The sequence below is a fragment of the Crinia signifera genome, chromosome 3 (assembly GCF_055691185.1).
Source record: "Crinia signifera chromosome 3, ASM5569118v1, whole genome shotgun sequence".
Taxonomy (NCBI): Eukaryota; Metazoa; Chordata; class Amphibia; order Anura; family Myobatrachidae; genus Crinia; species Crinia signifera.
The window spans coordinates 220,583,930-220,604,255 of NC_139219.1; the positions used below are offsets into that span (position 1 = coordinate 220,583,930).

Sequence of the window (20,326 nt, forward strand, 5' to 3'; positions counted from 1 at the left end):
GCCTTTATCCGACTGTTTGTCTCGTCTTCCCAAGATGACTGGGTGGATCTTCTCCCGTGGGCAGAATATATGCATAACAACTCCTATCACTCTTCCTACGGAACCACCCCCTTCTTTACAGTATTCGGCAAACATCCACGATCTCCGGATTTCTCAGAATTATCCTCTTCTGAAGTTCCAGCAGCAACCACTTCATTACAACGCTTTGCTAAAATCTGGTCGGATGTCCACACCGCTCTTCTTAAATCTTCCGCCCGATACAAGAGGATGGCAGACAGGAAAAGAAGGTCGGGGACCGGGTATGGCTGTCTACCCGCCATATACGCCTCCGTCTGCCTTCTATGAAGCTGGCTCCTCGATTCATTGGGCCATACCCTATCACCCAAGTCATTAATCCGGTCGCTTATAGACTTCAACTTCCTCCTTCTCTAAGGATTTCGAATTCCTTCCATCGGTCCCTCCTCAAGCCTTTAAAGTTGAACTCTTATCAAAAGAAGATTCCCAAACCACCCAAGATTAACTCCGAAAGTGGGGCTGAAATCGAGGTAAGACGCATTATAGACTCTCGTCGCCGCAATTCTCGTATCCAGTATCTGGTGGAGTGGGTTGGGTTTGGTCCCGAAGAGAACTCTTGGGTGGATTCCATTGATTTGCACGCTCCAAAACTGATAAAGCAATTTCTCCAGAGAAATCCTCACAAGGCCCATAGGCGCCCTGGGGTCACCCTGAAAAGGGGGGGTACTGTCACACGTAGCCGCGATGGAGCGCGGTGGGTACAGTACTCACCCGTCCGCGCCCGCCACCGGCTAGCGTGTGCAGGCTCCGGTCTGCGGTTTGCACATGGCGGCAGCTCTGGGTAGGGATGGCAGCAGGGGAGCGTCGGGTAGCGGCGTCCTTGCAGATAGCGGCGCCAGGAGGCCGGCGTCGCCATCTTGGTTGAGGGCAGGAGGCGGATTGGCCCAGAGTGGAGGTTCCCTCCTCATCCTGCACTGACAGCCAATGGCAGCCGCCCCCTGGGGATATAGAGGATCTGCCTAGGCTGTTCAGTGTCAGTGCAATGAGTCTTTGGAGTCATTCACAACTCCTAGCTGATTCCCGGATCCTGGCTCGTTTTCTCCTGACTCTGGTGCCTTGCTCCCTGCATCTTTATACAAGGAAGTTTTTCTCCTGACACCAATGCTGCAAGTCCTACCTAGTGCTTGTCCCTGCTTGTGTCCCAGAATTACCCTGCACAGCATTCCGCTGCCCTCCTTCATACAACTCATTCATTCCATCATCTTTCAGTCATCCGGATCCATTTCTTCTGTAATCAAATCAACCTCTTTCCGGATCTTCCTCTATGTACTCTGGCTCACCAAGTATACGTTTCCAGATTTACCTGCCCGTTATTAGTATTGTGCTGGACTCTATTTAATTTATCCCAACTGTCACTTAAAGAAGTATTTGAGTGGAGTTTATCATTTATTAAATCTGTTATTAAACCTGCACGTTTCAATTCTACTCCTCCTGGTCCGTCTCCGGCTTCTGTGCACCACACGACTCCATCCAGCCCTTTAGCCGTGACAGCTTGTAACATGGCAGTTGATTGGCTGGACGTTTATCTATCTTTATCGCCCTTGAATGTATCTCTTGTTAAGGCTTAATACATCTGACCCAATGTACTTTATTACTATTGCATAACTTTCCAAACAATGTGTAACTGGTTAGTAAGCAAGGCAAACACAGCAAGACATTATTCTTATTTTTTAAAGGCTCAGTGTTCTATTTATTAAAGCAGAACAATTATTTGGTGACAATTGCCATTATGGCTGGTGATATGGCTATGATTATGGCTGGTGATATGGTTATGATTATGGCTGGTGATATGGCTATGATTATGGCTGGTGATATGGCTATGATTATGGCTGGTGATATGGTTATGATTATGGCTGGTGATATGGTTATGATTATGGCTGGTGATATGGCTATGATTATGGCTGGTGATATGGTTATGACTATGGCTGGTGATATGGTTATGATTATGGCTGGTGATATGGCTATGATTATGGCTATGATTATGGCTCGTGATATGGCTATGATTATGGCTGGTGATATGGTTATGATTATGGCTGGTGATATGGCTATGATTATGGCTGGTGATATGGCTATGATTATGGCTGGTGATATGGTTATGATTATGGCTGGTGATATGGTTATGATTATGGCTGGTGATATGGCTATGATTATGGCTGGTGATATGGTTATGACTATGGCTGGTGATATGATTATGATTATGGCTGGTGATATGGCTATGATTATGGCTATGATTATGGCTGGTGATATGGCTATGATTATGGCTGGTGATATGGTTATGATTATGGCTGGTGATATGGCTATGATTATGGCTATGATTATGGCTGGTGATATGGCTATGATTATGGCTGGTGATATGGTTATGATTATGGCTGGTGATATGGCTATGATTATGGCTGGTGATATGGCTATGATTATGGCTGGTGATATGGCTATGATTATGGCTGGTGATATGGTTATGATTATGGCTGGTGATATGGTTATGACTATGGCTGGTGATATGGTTATGATTATGGCTGGTGATATGGCTATGATTATGGCTATGATTATGGCTGGTGATATGGCTATGATTATGGCTGGTGATATGGTTATGACTATGGCTGGTGATATGGTTATGATTATGGCTGGTGATATGGCTATGATTATGGCTATGATTATGGCTGGTGATATGGCTATGATTATGGCTGGTGATATGGTTATGATTATGGCTGGTGATATGGCTATGATTATGGCTATGATTATGGCTGGTGATATGGTTATGATTATGGCTGGTGATATGGCTATGATTATGGCTGGTGATATGGTTATGATTATGGCTGGTGATATGGTTATGACTATGGCTGGTGATATGGTTATGATTATGGCTGGTGATATGGCTATGATTATGGCTATGATTATGGCTGGTGATATGGTTATGATTATGGCTGGTGATATGGTTATGACTATGGCTGGTGATATGGTTATGATTATGGCTGGTGATATGGCTATGATTATGGCTATGATTATGGCTGGTGATATGGCTATGATTATGGCTATGATTATGGCTGGTGATATGGCTATGATTATGGCTGGTGATATGGTTATGATTATGGCTGGTGATATGGCTATGATTATGGCTATGATTATGGCTGGTGATATGGCTATGATTATGGCTGGTGATATGGTTATGACTTTCAGTATTTGCAGAAATAGCTAGGTTTCCATTGATCTTGTCTGAAAATCACTTCTCAATGGTCACAATATTAGTTCTGTTGTTGTCATGTAACTACAGTGATAACAGAAAATAACCATGAAAATTATTTAATCTTTTTATAAATGAAAATTTTTGTGTGTATGATTGCAGCTCATTGACTTACAATGCTAAAGAAATCAACCTGCGTCTGAAGGAGGAGCAGGATGATGAAACAAAGAGATACTACTCAGTAGAGTGGATTGTCATTGATCGGGCAGCTTTCACAGGTACCGTGTCTACAAGCAGCGGCATACCCTATTCTAGAACAGACACAGGACGAGATGTACTAAGCCTTGAAAATTGATAAAATAGAGAGTGATAAACTACCAACCAATCAGCTCCTAGCTGTCATTTTTCAAACACAGCCTGTGACATGGCAGAGAGGTGATTAGCTGATTGGCTGGACGTTTATCACTCTGCATTTTATCATTTATCAAGCTTAGTACATCTGGCCCACAGACTTATAGAAAATGCGTCATTGTGTTGATTTGCTGCAGGAACCTGATGGTGTGATTCCTTTTCTCTGCATTATAGATAATGGAGAATGGGAGATTGTCCACATTCCAGCCAGAAAGAACATTGACAAGAGTGTGTCTCCTGAGAGCTCCCAGTACCAGGACATCACATTCTACCTCATTATTAAAAGAAAGCCCCTCTTCTACATTATAAACATCCTGGCGCCTTGTGTGCTTATTGCTCTGATGGCAAACCTTGTGTTCTATCTGCCAGCTGACAGTGAGTGCCACATCACTTTCTGATAGGAGCCCATCAAGGCATGAGATGTGGGATGCCTAATATGGGGAGATCTAAGGGGAAAGAAGCTGTTCTAGAATTAAATATTACTCTTTGGATTATGTATTACATAGGTAGACGCAGGGGGGTTTCTTGTTGCCCGAAAACCTCCCTCCTCTTACCAAGTGCCTTGAATGATGACAATAGCAATGGTATAGAATATGATTACTAAAGCTGCTGCAGTGTAAAGGTCAGAGCACTGGACCACTGGATCAGAGAGCAGCTATCTGGAGGAAAAGACAGGAGCCTTACCATGAAGTGGGAGATTGTGAGCTTAGAAAGTGCAGTACTAGTTCTATTATGTTTGTGTATTTATTTATTATGCTATATTTAACCTTTTCCTGACCAATTATTTTATTTAAATGTTTGAAACAGCCTATACTATAGACCAGTGCTCGCCAACCTTAGAATAATAAAAATATAAAATCTGGTAGTTTCTCAGGTGAAGTCTTAACAAGGAAAGGAAAAGTGTGTCCTGGTGTGGTGCACCAAAGAGAAATAAATTGTAACAATAAAATGTAGCCTTTAATGGAATATATTTAAAAACGGCGAAATATAAAAAAACATATACGAATGACTAACAAAGTGAGGGTGGTGCGTGTTTAAAACCAGCACATGCAGGGACTTCTTGTGTGTATTGTGTGTCTCTATTATATTAATGTAGCTTATGCGTTCCGAAATGTATCTGTATGTTGTAACAGTATCTATAAGGCAGACAAAGTCAGATCTCCATGCTGTGGGAGCACTCCGTTACTGTTTAATAACATTGTTTCTAGACATGATTCTGTGGTTAGAAACTGTTACTTGTCATGCAGGAACTGTCTATGATAGACAAAATCGTGCACGAGCTGCCAGAATGTGCAAGTGCCTAAGTTTGATAACAATATATCGACTTGTAGAATAAGTTGACGCAGTGTGTCGATTTTTAAGTTAACCATACACACTTTAACAATTAGTATACTTGATAGAAAAGTTTTCAGTATGCGTGTGCAATAGAATATGCATAACACATTTGAGGATATACAATGTATTATTACTGGCAATTTAGAAGGTACACCTGAATGCAATATTGTATTATAATATCTGATCACCACGGTCCTGCCGACGGGGAAAAATGTAATGTTGACAGTGTTAACGTAATAAACTTAAGTGGGCAATATAATTAATTATGTGAATGGGGTATAAACCTTGAAATATATGCAGCTCACACTGGAATATTAAGTGAAGTGTAACACTTCAGCTATCAGGAGTAGATCTCACAGTGACAGTGATGCCCGCTTGATGTTAGCATGGATACTGTTTACACTGAACAGACAGGCAAATGATAACAATATATATTTTACAAATTAGAGCCCTTAAAAGGGCTAGGTGTTAGGAATGCTGACGCTTGTCAGTGAGACCAGGAGAGACAGAACACATAAGAGTATGCCTGCACGGCTGTGCTGCCGGCGCACGTTTCGCTTGTCGCTTTATCAAGGCAAAGTTTCTCAAGTGGTCTGTGTACCTACACTTTCAGCCCTTGGCCCACCATTTTGATCTAACCACCACCTGCAGCGTGGAGGCTGTTCTGTGGATCCACTCTCATCCCGCAGTAATTCCCATTTACCTTCCCGCTTACCTCCACTTTGGAGTGTCAGCTGTGCTGCTGTCTCCCACTGGTGGTGTTGACATTTGTGGGTCTTTGAAGCAGCCAGGACACTTACACTGGATCACTTCCTCCTAACTGTCTCAGCAATACTAAAGGTAGGTGAGCTACCCAAATTATGTCCATGAGCTACTGGTAGCTCACGAGCTACAGGTTGGAGACCGCTACTATAGACCATCTGTACTGTTAAATATTAATACTATATTCCATACAGTATCCGATTTATAAAAAGACCAATTTTCATGGCTATTACCGCTCCCCCAGACTAAAACCATGACAAAGGTCGTCTCACAAAACAGATATCAGGATGTACAGTACATGCTGCCCCAATAATTGTGTTTTATAAGTCATTATCTGTTTGCTTGTTAATTTAATTAGCATTTATTTGCATGAAACAACACAGGATTCTGTATATAACATCCTATTCTTGGCAGGTGGGGAGAAGATGACCTTGGCTATCTCAGTCCTGCTGGCTCAGGCTGTCTTCTTGCTTCTAATCTCACAACGCCTTCCAGAAACCTCATTGGCGATCCCGCTCATCAGCAAGTGAGTCACTCTCATGTGGTTCATACTACTTAGCAGAATTACAGTGTATTGGGTCTGATTCGTATTTGTAAGTAAAGCAAAAAGCAAGGAACTCAGCAAAACCATGTTGCACTGCAGGTGGGGTAGATGTAACAGGTGAAGAAAGAGTAATACCCCTTTCACACTAGCCTAAACTCCCGGGTTGGGTCCGGGAACAACCCGGGACTAGCTCTGGTGTGAAAGGTTCCAGGGACAAATTCCCGGGTTAATTTTCCAGCAATTCAACCCTGCTAGGTAGCAGGGTTGCTCCCGGGTCCTTCTAGGGTTACTGGCTGGTGTGAAAGGTGCAGGGACATGTCCCTGCTTCCCGTGTTGCCTCTGCTAGTGCTGATTTGCTAGCAGGGTAACTTCCTGTTGTGGTGGACACTCACAGACATGCCCAGAGACAGCATACAGCGTGCAGGGAGACAGTGTGCATGTTCTGTGGCACCACAGACCCCAGAAGTGCATTTTAACCCCTGAAAGCCTGCAATGTGTGCCATGTCTTGGACAAATGAGGAAGTGAGAGAGCTATTAATCATAAGAGGGGGAGATGCTTTCATAAGCCTTTTAATTTGTTTTATACAAGTAAACAAAGGCTGAAATACTACAAATGTTGTAATGTGAGCCTAAAAAAGGCCATTTTCAATGCTATTCTCATAGAAATGCAGGGTCATCCCGGGTTCAGTGTGAAAGGTGCCGACCCGGGTTGTCCCTGCTTCAAAAGCATGTGTGAATGGGTCCCAACCCAGGAATGTCCCTTCTTGTCCCTGGAATTTAATTCCCTGGTTTGTCTCTGCATTTCTGGTGTAAAAGGGGTATTAGATTTTAGTGGGGTGTGTTCAAACTGTAATCTACACTGCAGTGGGGAAAAAATATGTCTAATATTTATGGGCTACATGTATTTGTTCCCTTTGAATAGCAACATGGTTTTTTAGAGTAAGAGATACAAAGTTACATGCTTTTTTTGCTTTACTTACTGTATACCACTTTTACAACAAAGTCCCGGGGTTGACATGAGATTTTAAACACCGTTCCAAACCAGTTCAGAACTGGCACAACTCCATTTCCAATGTGGCTCTGACCTAGATTACACTGAGTCTCTCAGCCGCAGATACAGTATGTGTTAGCGCTGCAGGAAGCAGCATCCCTGCAGTAGATTACCCCATGCAGTAAGCTGGAGTTGACTCAGTTGCCCCTTAATTTAGGTCCTTTCCGGTACCAGCCATGCAAAATATCCAGGTTGAATTCCCAGGTTGCAGGACCCTTTTTCACTGAGACGTGACCTGGGTTATCAGTGGAAAAGGAGTATTACAATCATGAATCTGGCCCATTGTGTCACTAAGTGCAGAATGGAGCAAATCTGCTTTAAAGCATAGCGTGTACCCTAAAGACTAATCTGTGATTTTCCCAATTAGAAACATTTATACATGTAGGATTGTAAATGTATGACAACCATAATTTATACCATATAGTTCATACACGATAGCTAATGTAAATATGCACAGACCAGTTCAGGGGATGACATATACATTTCAATTAAAATAAATAAAGTCCAATAGGAACAGGATCCACTAAAAGTCCAATAGGAACAGGATCCACTTAAAGGAAGTTAAGAGTGGTGTTTTCTCCATTCAAAGTGCATTTACCACTTCTAATATATCTTGCACCATTTTATTATGATTTTTCTCATTTCTATTCAAATTATGTCATTGTCTGTTTATTTTAGTATGTTTCTCTTTTAGTAATAAATTGTTTCAACCTACATGTTGTTTAACATTTCGTTCCTCAAAGCGCAGTTTTCTATTTCTTCTTTTTTCTTTATGTACTAGGGGACTGACTATCCCTAACCTAAAACTAAATTTGAATTAAGCCCCAAGCAGCACCTGGTCTTACCCTTGTTGTAGTACACACCTGGTTTTCTTCCAATTAAAAAATAAAGATTGTAATGTATGGGTACCCTCTGACAATGAGAACAATTGCCAAATTGATTAATTCCATTGTCAAAATAGTGTCATGGTATGATGGATCTGTTTTTCTTTCTGTTCTTCAGATACTTGATGTTTATCATGGTGCTGGTGACAATAGTTGTGGTGAGCTGTGTTGTCGTGTTGAACATGCACTTCAGGACTCCCAGCACACACATCATGTCAGACCGCCTGAAAGAGGTAAGAGCCAGCATACTGACTGCCACTGACAGCACATTGGTTTCTGAGGGAATGCAATGGAGCTGATTCTGAGTGGGGAACAAAGCAAATAAGAACAAGTGCTGCACTGCAGGTGAGGCAGAAGTAACATGTGCAGAGAGATATAAATGTGAGAGGGTTGTGTCTAAACTCAAATCTAAATTACATTTCAGCATTTGTGAGCTACATGCAATAGCAGCCAATATTTACATTGCATACAAAAATAAAGTAAATATGCGTACACCACTTGCATTGCAACATGCAGTGGTGTAACTTCTGGAGGCAATGGAAGCATTTACCTCTGGGCACCAGATTTCAGTGGGCCACTGTAAAACAGACACAGGTAGACGTTCACTGCTGTGGGTGCCAACACTTGTACCCATAAAAGACTGGTGGTGCTAGTGGCAACTTCAGTACCAGCCGCACAGCTAGTTCTAATGTCTCCTTGGCTGTTAGATGCAGGTTGTGACCTGCAGCTTTGTGCCATCATAGGGTATGTCTCCACCTCACGCTCTACCCGCTCACAGCTTTCAAGGGAGTGCCCTGCTTTTATGATGCAGCTGATTCTTGACTGCAGATGCCGCCCAAGGCTGCATGATCCCAAACACTGGAAGCTCTTCTCATCTTCTTTGGTGAAGTGACATGAGAGGCAAGTCTTCTTTAGGGGAAGGGGGTATTTATGTGTTATTTTTCTTTAGGAGCCCAAGTGTGTTTTTCATTGGGGGACTTTTTCCACTGTAGGACAATGGGTGGGATGCTCTAAACCAGAAATGTGTTAAAGACCCCATTATCAGGGTTTTTACCGCATTTCTGTATGCTCTATTGCCCCTCTGCACTGTCAGCGCTGCGGTGGGATTCGCCTGCAGTGGGATTGCTGGCGAGTCCCTGCAGAAGCCTATGGTCTTCTTACCGCAGCGCTGTGTGAGGGATCCGTCACCCAGGCTCTGCGCATGTGCTGATGGACTCCCAGGTCTCAGACTTGGAAATCCAGCATGGGAGCCGCATCGCAAGGGACAGCTCTTAACGCAAGAGCTGTCCCTTGTGTTAATAATCGCGTATGCTAGAGCATATGTTAGGGGGGAGACATATGTTAGAGCATCCCGCCCAATGTGTTTTAACCACCCATGCTGGCAATCACTTTACCTCTCATTTGCACCCTTAGCTATACTACTGTTCATGATGCGCCAATGGATGATGGGGAGGGGAACCCTTGATTTTGCCTCTGTACACCTGCTAAGAACTTGTACCCCTGGCAACATGGTTTCTTACAAGTACAAAGTTACTTGCTTTTGTTGCTTTAATCCCAACCCAGCATCGCCCCCAGTACAGGGAGATGCATCTGAACATGACAATAGACTGAGGGCCATTTTTGGCATTATGTAAGAATTACAGTGATATTGTCCTGACTCAAACACAACTTTATTTCCAACTGTCTTCCAGCTATTTCTGAACAAACTGCCCCGTATATTACATATGTCTCAACCAGCAGAATCGGATCCTGAGCCCTACAGTGGGGTACTGCTGCGTCGCACCAGCTCAGTGGGGTACATTGCTAAAGCAGAAGAATATTTCTGTGTTAAATCGCGAAGTGAACTTATGTTTGAAAAGCAGTCAGAGCGCCATGGTCTGACTAGCCGAGCCACACCTGCAAGTAAGGACCACACTGGCTGTATATATGATACTACATGGATGCCAAATGTTATAGGACGACTCAGTCAATAGGAATAGAAAATAGCTTACACAGGAAGGGAAGAGCCTCTCACTCACCTAGACCTGAGCTGTAAATAGGTATCAGCAAAGACAAATGGATCCTTCACTAAAAGAGAACCTTACAAAATCTATCACACTTGTTTGTACAAGTTGTAGAGAAGAGCAATATATGGTTCAACCTACTCCAGATGCTTTAAAGGCTTAGGGCCAAGCTTCAAAATGTGATAAAATAAGGAGTGATAAACAGCCACCCAATCAGGTCCTACCTGCCATTTTACAGGCTGAGTTTGAAAAATGACAGGTAGGAGCAATCTGATTGGCTGGTTGTTTATCACCATCCACTTTATCACTTTTTGAAAATTGATACATCGATATATCTTTATACCCCTTTCACACCAAAATCCTTGGTCCAGCCCGGGTCAATGAATACGGGTTTCATGCAGTGTCTCAGTGGATTGAAACCTGTTCCCACTGCAGGCTGGACATGTGTTATTGCCAGGGCTTCTCCCCTGAGACATCATCGCCAAGCGGCTGTGAGCTCACGCTCTATACTGCCTCATAACCTGTTCCTTCTCAGCACCAACCCTGCTTACTGTCCGGGTTGGATTCCCAGGTCACTTGACCCAGTTATTTTTCAGGGAACCTTTTTACATGAGCTGAGACCCAGTTGAACCTGGCAATAACCCTGCTTAGGGACCAATTCAGATCTGATCACTGATCTGCAAAGTTGCGAATGACTGCCCAGACAGCGAATGGATCGCTATTCACTTTCCACTCACTGATCCATACACAATTCACAAACTACCAAATGATTTTTCCAGTCTATGCAAATGTGAGTAAATCTGACCCTTCTAAGATAGGCCGGCTCTGAAGTCACAGAGCCTCCCTTGACACCCCTGGGAGCATACTTGCCTACTTTTGAAAACTAGTTTCAGGGAGATTATAGTTGGTAATAGAATTTTGCAAGGCACCCCATTGAGGGGTGTGTCTACTGTAGTTCCCAATAAGGAGAGATTGTGAACGTGGCACCTAGAAGCGTGGGTGTGCACTGCTACATCTGAGAGGAATCTTTTAAAATGACTTATATCCAAATGTAGATGAGCCCCAAAGCAGTTAGTAAGAGATACTATACTTGCTAAAGTGCTGGGAAATGGTAAATGTATCTGTTTCTCATTCCTCTTTTCCACAAAAATGTAACAGTGTAATGTGGGCTAGGTGAAATGAGGGAGATTGCTAGACTAATGAGGGAGAGAGGGAGATTGCTGCTATTTCAGGGAGTCTCCTGCAGAATGCAGGAGGGTAGGCAACTATGCCCTGGGAGTTGCGTATGTGTATGGGCCGCGTGGCACATGCATGACACCTACTAGTGAAGAAATCCTGATACTTTCCTTTGGTAGCTGTTTGCAAGGTGATTGGCAGGAAGTAGGCATCTGGGGGTGGTAACGCTAGGCTTGCCAAAGAATGTGCTAGGAGCTTCAGGGAAAACGCAGGCATGCCCAAGCATTTTAGGGGAATGTGTGATGTCAGCTCCAGCACGAATATGCCTGTATTCATTGCAGCCGCAGAGTACGTCAAGTTCTAGGAGGTGCTTGCGATGGCTGGTGACAGTGGAAAAATCATTTGATGGAGGAGGACTAATGCAGGATTTTGATCATTTTTGCTCCTCTGCAAAATTCTTTGCTAGCCATACAAATCTATTTGCACACCGTACACATTGATTTGCAAGGTGGGATTTCACTATTCGCTGGCCGCAGCAAATTCGCTCAGCAGCGATCAGTTCTGAATTAGGCCCCATGTCCCAGCAAATAGTAGAAGTGATCTCATTAGTTTTTCCCTTTCCCTTGTAGGGATAAATCCACTGAATGCAGACGGGTCACAGGACCAGCTCTATGGTGAAATGAAGCCAGCCATTGATGGCGCTAATTTTATTGTCAAGCACATGACAGAAAAGAATAATTACAATGAGGTAAGCGAGGATGTTATTCTATATCACATTCTGAAATTGCGCCTTTTATTTACAGGAATTTTGGTCGAACTGTCTGGTTTTTTTAGTCAGCCAGTAATACCTCTTTCATAAATGCATCAAAGTCCTATGTTTTTGCACGTAAATGTGCACAGTCCTAGTATTTCTGTATGTGTGAAAGGAAACAAGGGCCTTCATTCTGATTGATCTGCAAAGCTGCAAAATCTGCAGCTTTGGGGGTCATCTAAATGGCGCACGCCGCCCACACAAAGCTCCGCTCGCTGCAAACACGGTGAATCTCCCCGCACACATACGAATGGATGTTTTGCATCAACATCCATTCGCAGATTGCATGGGGTGCAGAAATCATTCAATGGTGTCTTAGATCTGCGGCGCCCCTGTACAGGAAGAGGACGGGCAGCTGACATCTGGTGGCGTCATCTGCCTGCCCCCAGCCCATGGGAACGCCCAGCGTTTTCATGGGAACTCTCATGAAACGCTGGGTTTTCTCATAGGCGCCACCCACGCTACCCACCCACAGTGCTACAGGCGAACGGCCCGGTGAATAATCAATTTGCCGCGTCCACTTGCACAAAGTGACTGCACATGCACTTAAACGTTTAGGTGCAGTTTATGCGAGTGTGCAGGGCAGCATGAAAACCAGAATCAGGGCCAAGGTCCCCGACCCTTCTTACGGCCAGGATCGTCTGAGAGACCCAGGAATTCCTAGACCGAGCAATTTCCCGGGTCTGATGTCTGAAAGAAGTATATGTGTCACTTTTACAGACAAACAGTGAAAATGCAGGTGGTCTTCCCTTGTAACATGCAGTACTCCATATTTATAGACAGTACTAGTTACCAGCCCATTAAAATAATGAACAACATAACTATAATGTCAGCGTCTGCAGCTGTAAGCTCCCAAATGTAGCAACACTTGAATTGTTCTGTCATATGCCATTTAGTGGCTGCCGGTGAGCAAAACACTTGAATTTCCCCATGGAGGTAAGAAGCAGGGTTAGCCTTTCATTTAATAGGATGTTTGGTTATACACATGGCTTATAATATGAAAACTAATGCAATTAAAACAAAAAATGTACAAATGTGACACCTGAGATATGTCCTAATGCCTTTATGTTGTGTGTCATATGAATAACTGGTAAGCCCGCTTGAAGCAAAAGCTTTGAAAGCTAGTCTGCTACCTTCTGTGCATGTGTGAGAAAGAGATGTAGTTTCACTCTCTGCCAGCAGATGACAGTGTTTTGGGGACTCACGGACACTAGCCATATATAGGCCCTTATTCTGGTTGGTGCGGCCAGAGCCGCACACGGGGCTCCGGCCGCACAAACCAATCCCCGCCCACCCTACGGATCGCCACGGCCGTCCGTACACGGACGGCTGGCGATCCGCATAAAAATGGTGGAGGCGTACGCCTCCACCATGGTGGGAGCTGCCCCCTGCATTCGATGGTCGTCGACCATCGAAGGCAGGTCCGCACGCCGCGGCAGCTCCCGCAAGCTGAGACCACACGGACAATCGTCCGTGTGGTAGCTTGTATGGGGGCTGAAAGCTGACATCCGGCGACGTCAGCTTTCCGCCCCCATGAGTTGCGTCATGGCCTCATTACCATGCATACGCCCCGCGTTTGCATGGGAACGCCCATGAAACGCGGGGCGTACACATAGGGAAATGAGGGCATGATGCCTCTCACGCCCCTATACGCCCCCTTTGCGGCGGACGAAATACGTCTGCGGCGAAGGGGGCTGCACATGCGCAGATTCACCTCTGCGCATGTGCAGAGTAAAAACATCGGCGGTACGGCCGCACGCGGGCCGTACCGTCCGAATTAGAATAAGGGCCATAGAGAGGATATGTATACAAAACACTGAGAAAATATGTGTATTGGTCAATATAGGGCAACCTCTTCAAATTATATGGTTCAAACAGGGACACCATATAAGTATTATGGGGGGATAAGATACAGTATCATTTAGTTTTGTCACCCGCTATATCACTGAATGTTGCCCCTACATGGACAGCTGGATTTCCTGCCACATCACCTACAGGATGCAATCACTTTAGTATACACATTGCAGGGATGAGCTCCTGTCGAAGCCTCTATGGGGCATGGCCAGCACTCTATGAGCTGCTAACTATGCCCCCTGTCTGTCTCTCCCAGTGAATAGATGCAGATGCTGTGCACATGCACACAGCATCTATTTATCATAGGGAGACTCCCAGCTGATCTCCACTGCGGGATACTGCCTGCCAGCTGTGGGTGGGACACAGGACAGTCACAAAATATCGGGACAGTTGGGAGGTATGCATATATATATATATAATAAATGGGTCCCTTATTATTGTATTTGTATTCCTCTGACTTTAATTATCGATAGATAGATAGATAGATAGATCGATCGATCGATCAAAGTGTTTTATATAGTGAGCTACTGCTCTGCTGCTTTGTCTTAGGATAAATTTAAGTTGTTTTAAAGAAATGCACTAATTATTATAATGACACTTTTAGGGGGTTATCAAAGCTTAGAGAGAGATAAAACTGTAAGAGATAACATTAACATTAACCTCGGGAAAGGGGGGCATGGCCTTGCAGAGATGCACAGGATTGTGAGGCCACCCCCCAATTTGGCTGCTGTGGGGGCATGGCCAGTGCTGTGAGAGCTGCTGGCCACGACCCCTGTCCCCTCTGCCTCTATTCACCCCCTCCGTGACATGGGACAGTTCTTGCGAAAATTGGACAGTTGGGTGGTATGACCCTTTCAACTAGTTAGTCCAGGCCAGGAATTCATTGGAAAGTGGGGAATCTCCTCAATAAATCGGTATGCCACCTGAGTATACCTCAGGCCTGAGCTGCCATAATTACTATTTAGACAAGGTCCGCCAGCCATGACATTGCTCCCTACTAGATGAGGTTAAGCGGGTACATGGAAGTAAGGTGACCCTCTATGTGGCTGTTTCCCAGCTTTTCCAGGATGCAGAGCCTTCTGATAGTTATGCTTTTTTAAACCCTTTTTCACCCTGTTACACACAGAAGCACTATGCAACATGATCACACTGATCGCATACAGCTCATACACAGGCCTACTGATTTCTGCTTAATATGACTAAACTTGCACGCAACTAAACATCATTTGTATGGTATGGTAGGTTGGGCGCTCACCTGCTGTGGTTTCTGTGTGATTTAAGCTGCTCGTCTCCAGAGAGGGGGCCACCCTCCAGAATTTAAAGTTAAAATGGGGTGACAACCACTGTGGGTGACAACCACTGTGTGTTACTGGATTGCAAGCACCTACAGTATTAATGGAAACAACGTATAGTGCAACATCATTTGTGTAGATTATCAAAAAGCAAGGTTCAGTGTAATATGATTCTTAGTAAATTTAGGTGTTTGATCAGAAACAACTCTCACATATCCCAGTGAAGCCAACCAGCATGTTTAATCTTGACCATACACGAATCTAATAAATTTACCCCTTAATATTTAATCACAATTAATATATTTTCTGATTAACCTTAGCATTAAATATTGTTTGGTAAGACAGAAGTAATAGATAATATCTTCTCATTGGAACTTTGTATTCTCCGCTGTTACTAATTTTCCCTGATCAATTTCTCTGTAGGAGAAAGATAACTGGAACCGCATTGCTCGGACTGTTGACCGATTGTGCCTTTTTATCGTGACACCCGTTATGCTCATTGGAACCCTGTGGATATTTCTAGGAGGAGCTTATAATGTACCTCCACTCTATCCATTTGCTGGGGACCCCTATGACTACAAGGAAGGACACAAGAGATTACTATAGAGCCTGCTGGCACTCTCCAGTCCACCATCAAGTCTCAGTCTTGTGGCTTTAATTCTGTTTGGTATAATATATATTGTTTTGTGAAAGTATGTACAGTATTTCTTGAATCTATTATAAAAAATCCTATATTAATTCATAGACAACATTGCAAGTTATAATAATAGACAAGAGTTACCACAATCTGCATCCCAGATGCAGATGTGATCTGATAAAATCGTTAGAGTGCATGGCCAGTGAATGCACTGTGCAGACTTTTTCGGGGTAACATGACCAGAGTATGTGCTACGTTACGACTACAAACCGCAAATCGACGTGTCAACTGCACACACATACAGATAATAGCACGCATGCACAAGGCCACTCAGTGAAAAATCCAGCGTCTTTTATTGATTGCATGCAGTTTGCAAGTAGAATGACAGGAAGCCGGTATTTTGGGGTGGTAACTATCCGTTTTCTGGGAAGTATCAGGGAAAACACAGGCGTGCCCAGGCGTTTTCAGGGAGGGTGTGAGACATTAGCTCCAGGTTTGATCAGCCTGTTTTTATCTCACAGGCAAAGTATGTTCTGCATTATGCAAAAACTGCAGACTGGAAAAAACATTCATTGATGAGTTGTGAATGGATTTGCAGCAAATCGCCGATCAGCGTGATTTTTGCAGCCTTGCACAGAGCACGTTTTCCCTCTGGTGGGAGAGTGGCTGTCTGACCGCAGGACTCGGGTAAATCACCCTGCTGAGATCAGGTCTGAATAACCCCAAAAATCCCATATGTCCAGCAACTTGGAGGTTAGCCCAATGTGTGTTTTTCCATGACTCAAAACAATGAATGTTATTTCTTAGTACATAACAATTATTTTCTGTCTGTACTTTGTATTATTATAATATATTTATCTATATAATATATTTATCTATTTGCTGGTAAGTTTTTGGACTGTTGGAGGAAATTAAAGCAAACATGGCAGACAATACAAAATCCTTAATAATAAAACTATTTTTAAACAGAGCTGTTGAAGATTTTATATGACTCACATGAGAATTATTTGTACATACTATACATACATATATACATACATACATACATACATACATACATACATAAAACAGTTTGTGGACTTCAGTTTCAATCTCCCCTTCAGTGGCTTCTTAGGTATGACAACATTGTTTGCAGTATACAGCTCATAAGAATTGTTGTCATCCCAGGAAAAATGGTATTATCCACTATATCAAATATCCTAAAGATGTGAAGAGTTTTACTGGAGCTTTTCACAGGGCAGCCATCATGCCATCAAGGGGGGTGCTGCTGGGAATCCAGTCCTGGGTCCGGACAGAAAGGGGGGGGCTCAGGACTCGAGTCTATCAAGTATAATTTGTCATAAACAAAGTTCCCATTTCCTTGAAGCAATGTAAAGGTTGAGAAGTGTGGTCAGTGCTACGGACACTGGACGTCTCACCAGGGGCCAGGGGGTTCAAGAAGGGGAAGGGGGTCTGTGCCTATTTTGTCAATGCTGGGCCTCACAATTCCTGATGGCAGCCTGGGCATACTTGCCTACTTTTGAAAACCAGTTTCAGGGAGATTCCTATAGCATACCTCCCAACTTTCCCGACGCAGCCCCCCCCCCCCCCCCAACCCCCCCACGGGAAAGAGCGGAGCTACAGGTCATGTGGGCATGGCCTCTATAATCAGGACAGTTCGGAGGTATGCTATAGTACTAAAAGCAGCAAAAAGAAAAAAATAGTGTAAGTATTGTACTGCATCCATACATAGCTCGCATAAAACACTGGGCGTTCCTCTGTTCCAGCCCCCTGCCCGCCCCCTTCCCTCCCCTGAGAGTGCGAACACCTCGGCGAGAGTGATACTGGACGTGAATCAGGCCCAAAGTGCATTATACACTGCCACCCCATATTACACACAGAGCCATAGGTACTCTTTACCTAGAAGGGCGCCCGCGATTGGAATCGCGGGCGTCGGGGGTAAAAAATCGCGGGCATTGCGGGTAAATCGCGGGTACATTAAAATCGGGTGCCCGCGATTTTCCCATAGGAATCAATGTTAAAAACGGTGATTGACCGCGATTTTAATGTTAAATGCCTCAATGCCCGCGATTTGGCCATAGGAATCAATGTTAAATGGGCCACAGAGCCCTAATAGTCACCGTGAACTCTGAAATGGCCCCCACAATTGTTAACGCCACCCCATCAACGTCAACCCGAAGCGTGGCGAGCGCAGCGAGCCCGCGAGGGGCGGCGGTACGCGTCCTCCGACCTTTTCATGCCCTACTATCCACGTCGGCGTGGAGTTGAGAATAGAATAGTGTGGCGAGCGCAGCGAGCCACCGAGGCCCGAAGCGTGGCGAGCGCACGCGGATACCTTCACAGGTAAACGTGTCCCCTCGCGGGCTTCACAGGTGTCCGCTTTTCGCCACGGACACCTGTGAAGCCCGCGAGGGGACGCGTATAACTGTGAAGGTATCCGCGTCCCCTCGCGGGGCTCGCTGCGCTCGCCACGCTTCGGGCCACGGTGGCTCGCTGCGCTCGCCACACTATTCTATTCTCAACTCCACGCCGACGTGGATAGTAGGGCATGAAAAGGTCGGAGGACGCGTACCGCCGCCCCTCGCGGGCTCGCTGCGCTCGCCACGCTTCGGGTTGACGTTGATCGTGGGGTGGCGTTAACAATTGTGGGGGCCATTTCAGAGTTCACGGTGACTATTAGGGCTCTGTGGCCCATTTAACATTGTTTCCTATGTAAAAATCGCGGGCATTGAGGCATTGAACACTAAAATCGCGGTCAATCTGATTTTTAACATTGGTCCCTATGGGGGCATCGCGTCGCACCCGATTTTTAGTGCATTCAATGGTCGCGATGGCCGCCCTTCTAGGTAAAGAGTACCGAGCCATATTACATTATACACAGCCCCCATATTACATTATACACCACCCCCCATATTACATTATACACCACCCCCCATATTACACTATACACAGTCCCCCATATTACATTATACACCACCCCCCATATTACACTATACACAGCCCCCCATATTACACTATACACAGTCCCCCATATTACATTATACACCACCCCCCATATTACATTATACACAGCCCCCATATTACATTATACACAGCCCCCATATTACATTATACACAGCCCCCATATTACATTATACACCACCCCCCATATTACACTATACACAGTCCCCCATATTACATCATACACCACACCCCATATTACATTATACACAGCCCCCATATTACATTATACACAGCCCCCATATTACATTATACACAGCCCCCCTTATTACACTATACACAGTCCCCCATATTACATTATACACCACCCCCCATATTACATTATACACCACCCCCTCATATTACATTATGCACAGCCCCCATATTACATTATACACCACCCCCCATATTACATTATACACCCCCCCATATTACACTATACACAGTCCCCCATATTACATTATACACCACCCCCCATATTACATTATACACCACCCCCCATATTACACTATACACAGTCCCCCATATTACATTATACACCACCCCCCATATTACACTATACACAGCCCCCCATATTACATTATACACCACCCCCCATATTACACTATACACAGTCCCCCATATTACATTATACACCACCCCCATATTACATTATACACAGCCCCCCATATTACACTATACACAGTCCCCCATATTACATTATACACCAACCCCCATATTACATTATACACCACCCCCTCATATTACATTATGCACAGCCCCCATATTACATTATACACCACCCCCATATTACACACAGCCATATTACATTATACACAGCTCCCCACACACACATTGCAGTTACTCCCCCATATGACATTATATACAACTCTCTGTTACTATAGTACATTATATACATTCACGGTTCACCCCATATTACATTATAAACACACACCCCCCCCCCCCCACACACACACACACACACACACAGTGCACACAGTTTCTCTCCCATATATATTTCAGCCCACACTCCCCAGTACACACAGCACTCACCTAGCTGTGTTGATCCTTGTAGGGGAGTGCAGGGACCCTGTGTGTGGTGGGAGCAGGCAGTGTGGTGAGGGGGAAGCATTGGGCAGCCGCCAGCCGGTGACAGGAGAAGCAGGCAGAGCAACCATGAGTAGGGCTGAGGCACGGAGTGTGGTGGGCGGAGCCAACTCCGGAAGCCCTGGCTGCTGCTTATGCTGACACTCCTGCAGTGCTCCTCCCGACTTCCTGGCAGCAGCAGCTCGGCCACCCATATCCCCGCGGTGGCCGGCAGTGATGTTGCCGCACAAGCCCCGCCCCCTACGTTT

At 44.7% G+C, this 20,326-nt stretch overlaps 1 protein-coding gene across 1 annotated transcript in view; it reads left to right on the forward strand.

The window, feature by feature from the left end:
- Positions 1–16,195, forward strand: part of CHRND (cholinergic receptor nicotinic delta subunit) — a 35,774-nt gene extending 19,579 nt beyond the window's left edge. Inside the window, exons 6-12 of the mRNA XM_083174973.1 lie at positions 3,416–3,531; positions 3,839–4,039; positions 6,176–6,287; positions 8,359–8,473; positions 9,932–10,142; positions 12,049–12,167; positions 15,800–16,195. Coding sequence (XP_083031099.1) covers positions 3,416–3,531; positions 3,839–4,039; positions 6,176–6,287; positions 8,359–8,473; positions 9,932–10,142; positions 12,049–12,167; positions 15,800–15,982 — 1,057 coding nt within the window. The 3' untranslated portion in view covers positions 15,983–16,195. The remainder of the gene's footprint in view (positions 1–3,415; positions 3,532–3,838; positions 4,040–6,175; positions 6,288–8,358; positions 8,474–9,931; positions 10,143–12,048; positions 12,168–15,799) is intronic.
- Positions 16,196–20,326: the final 4,131 nt, after the last annotated feature.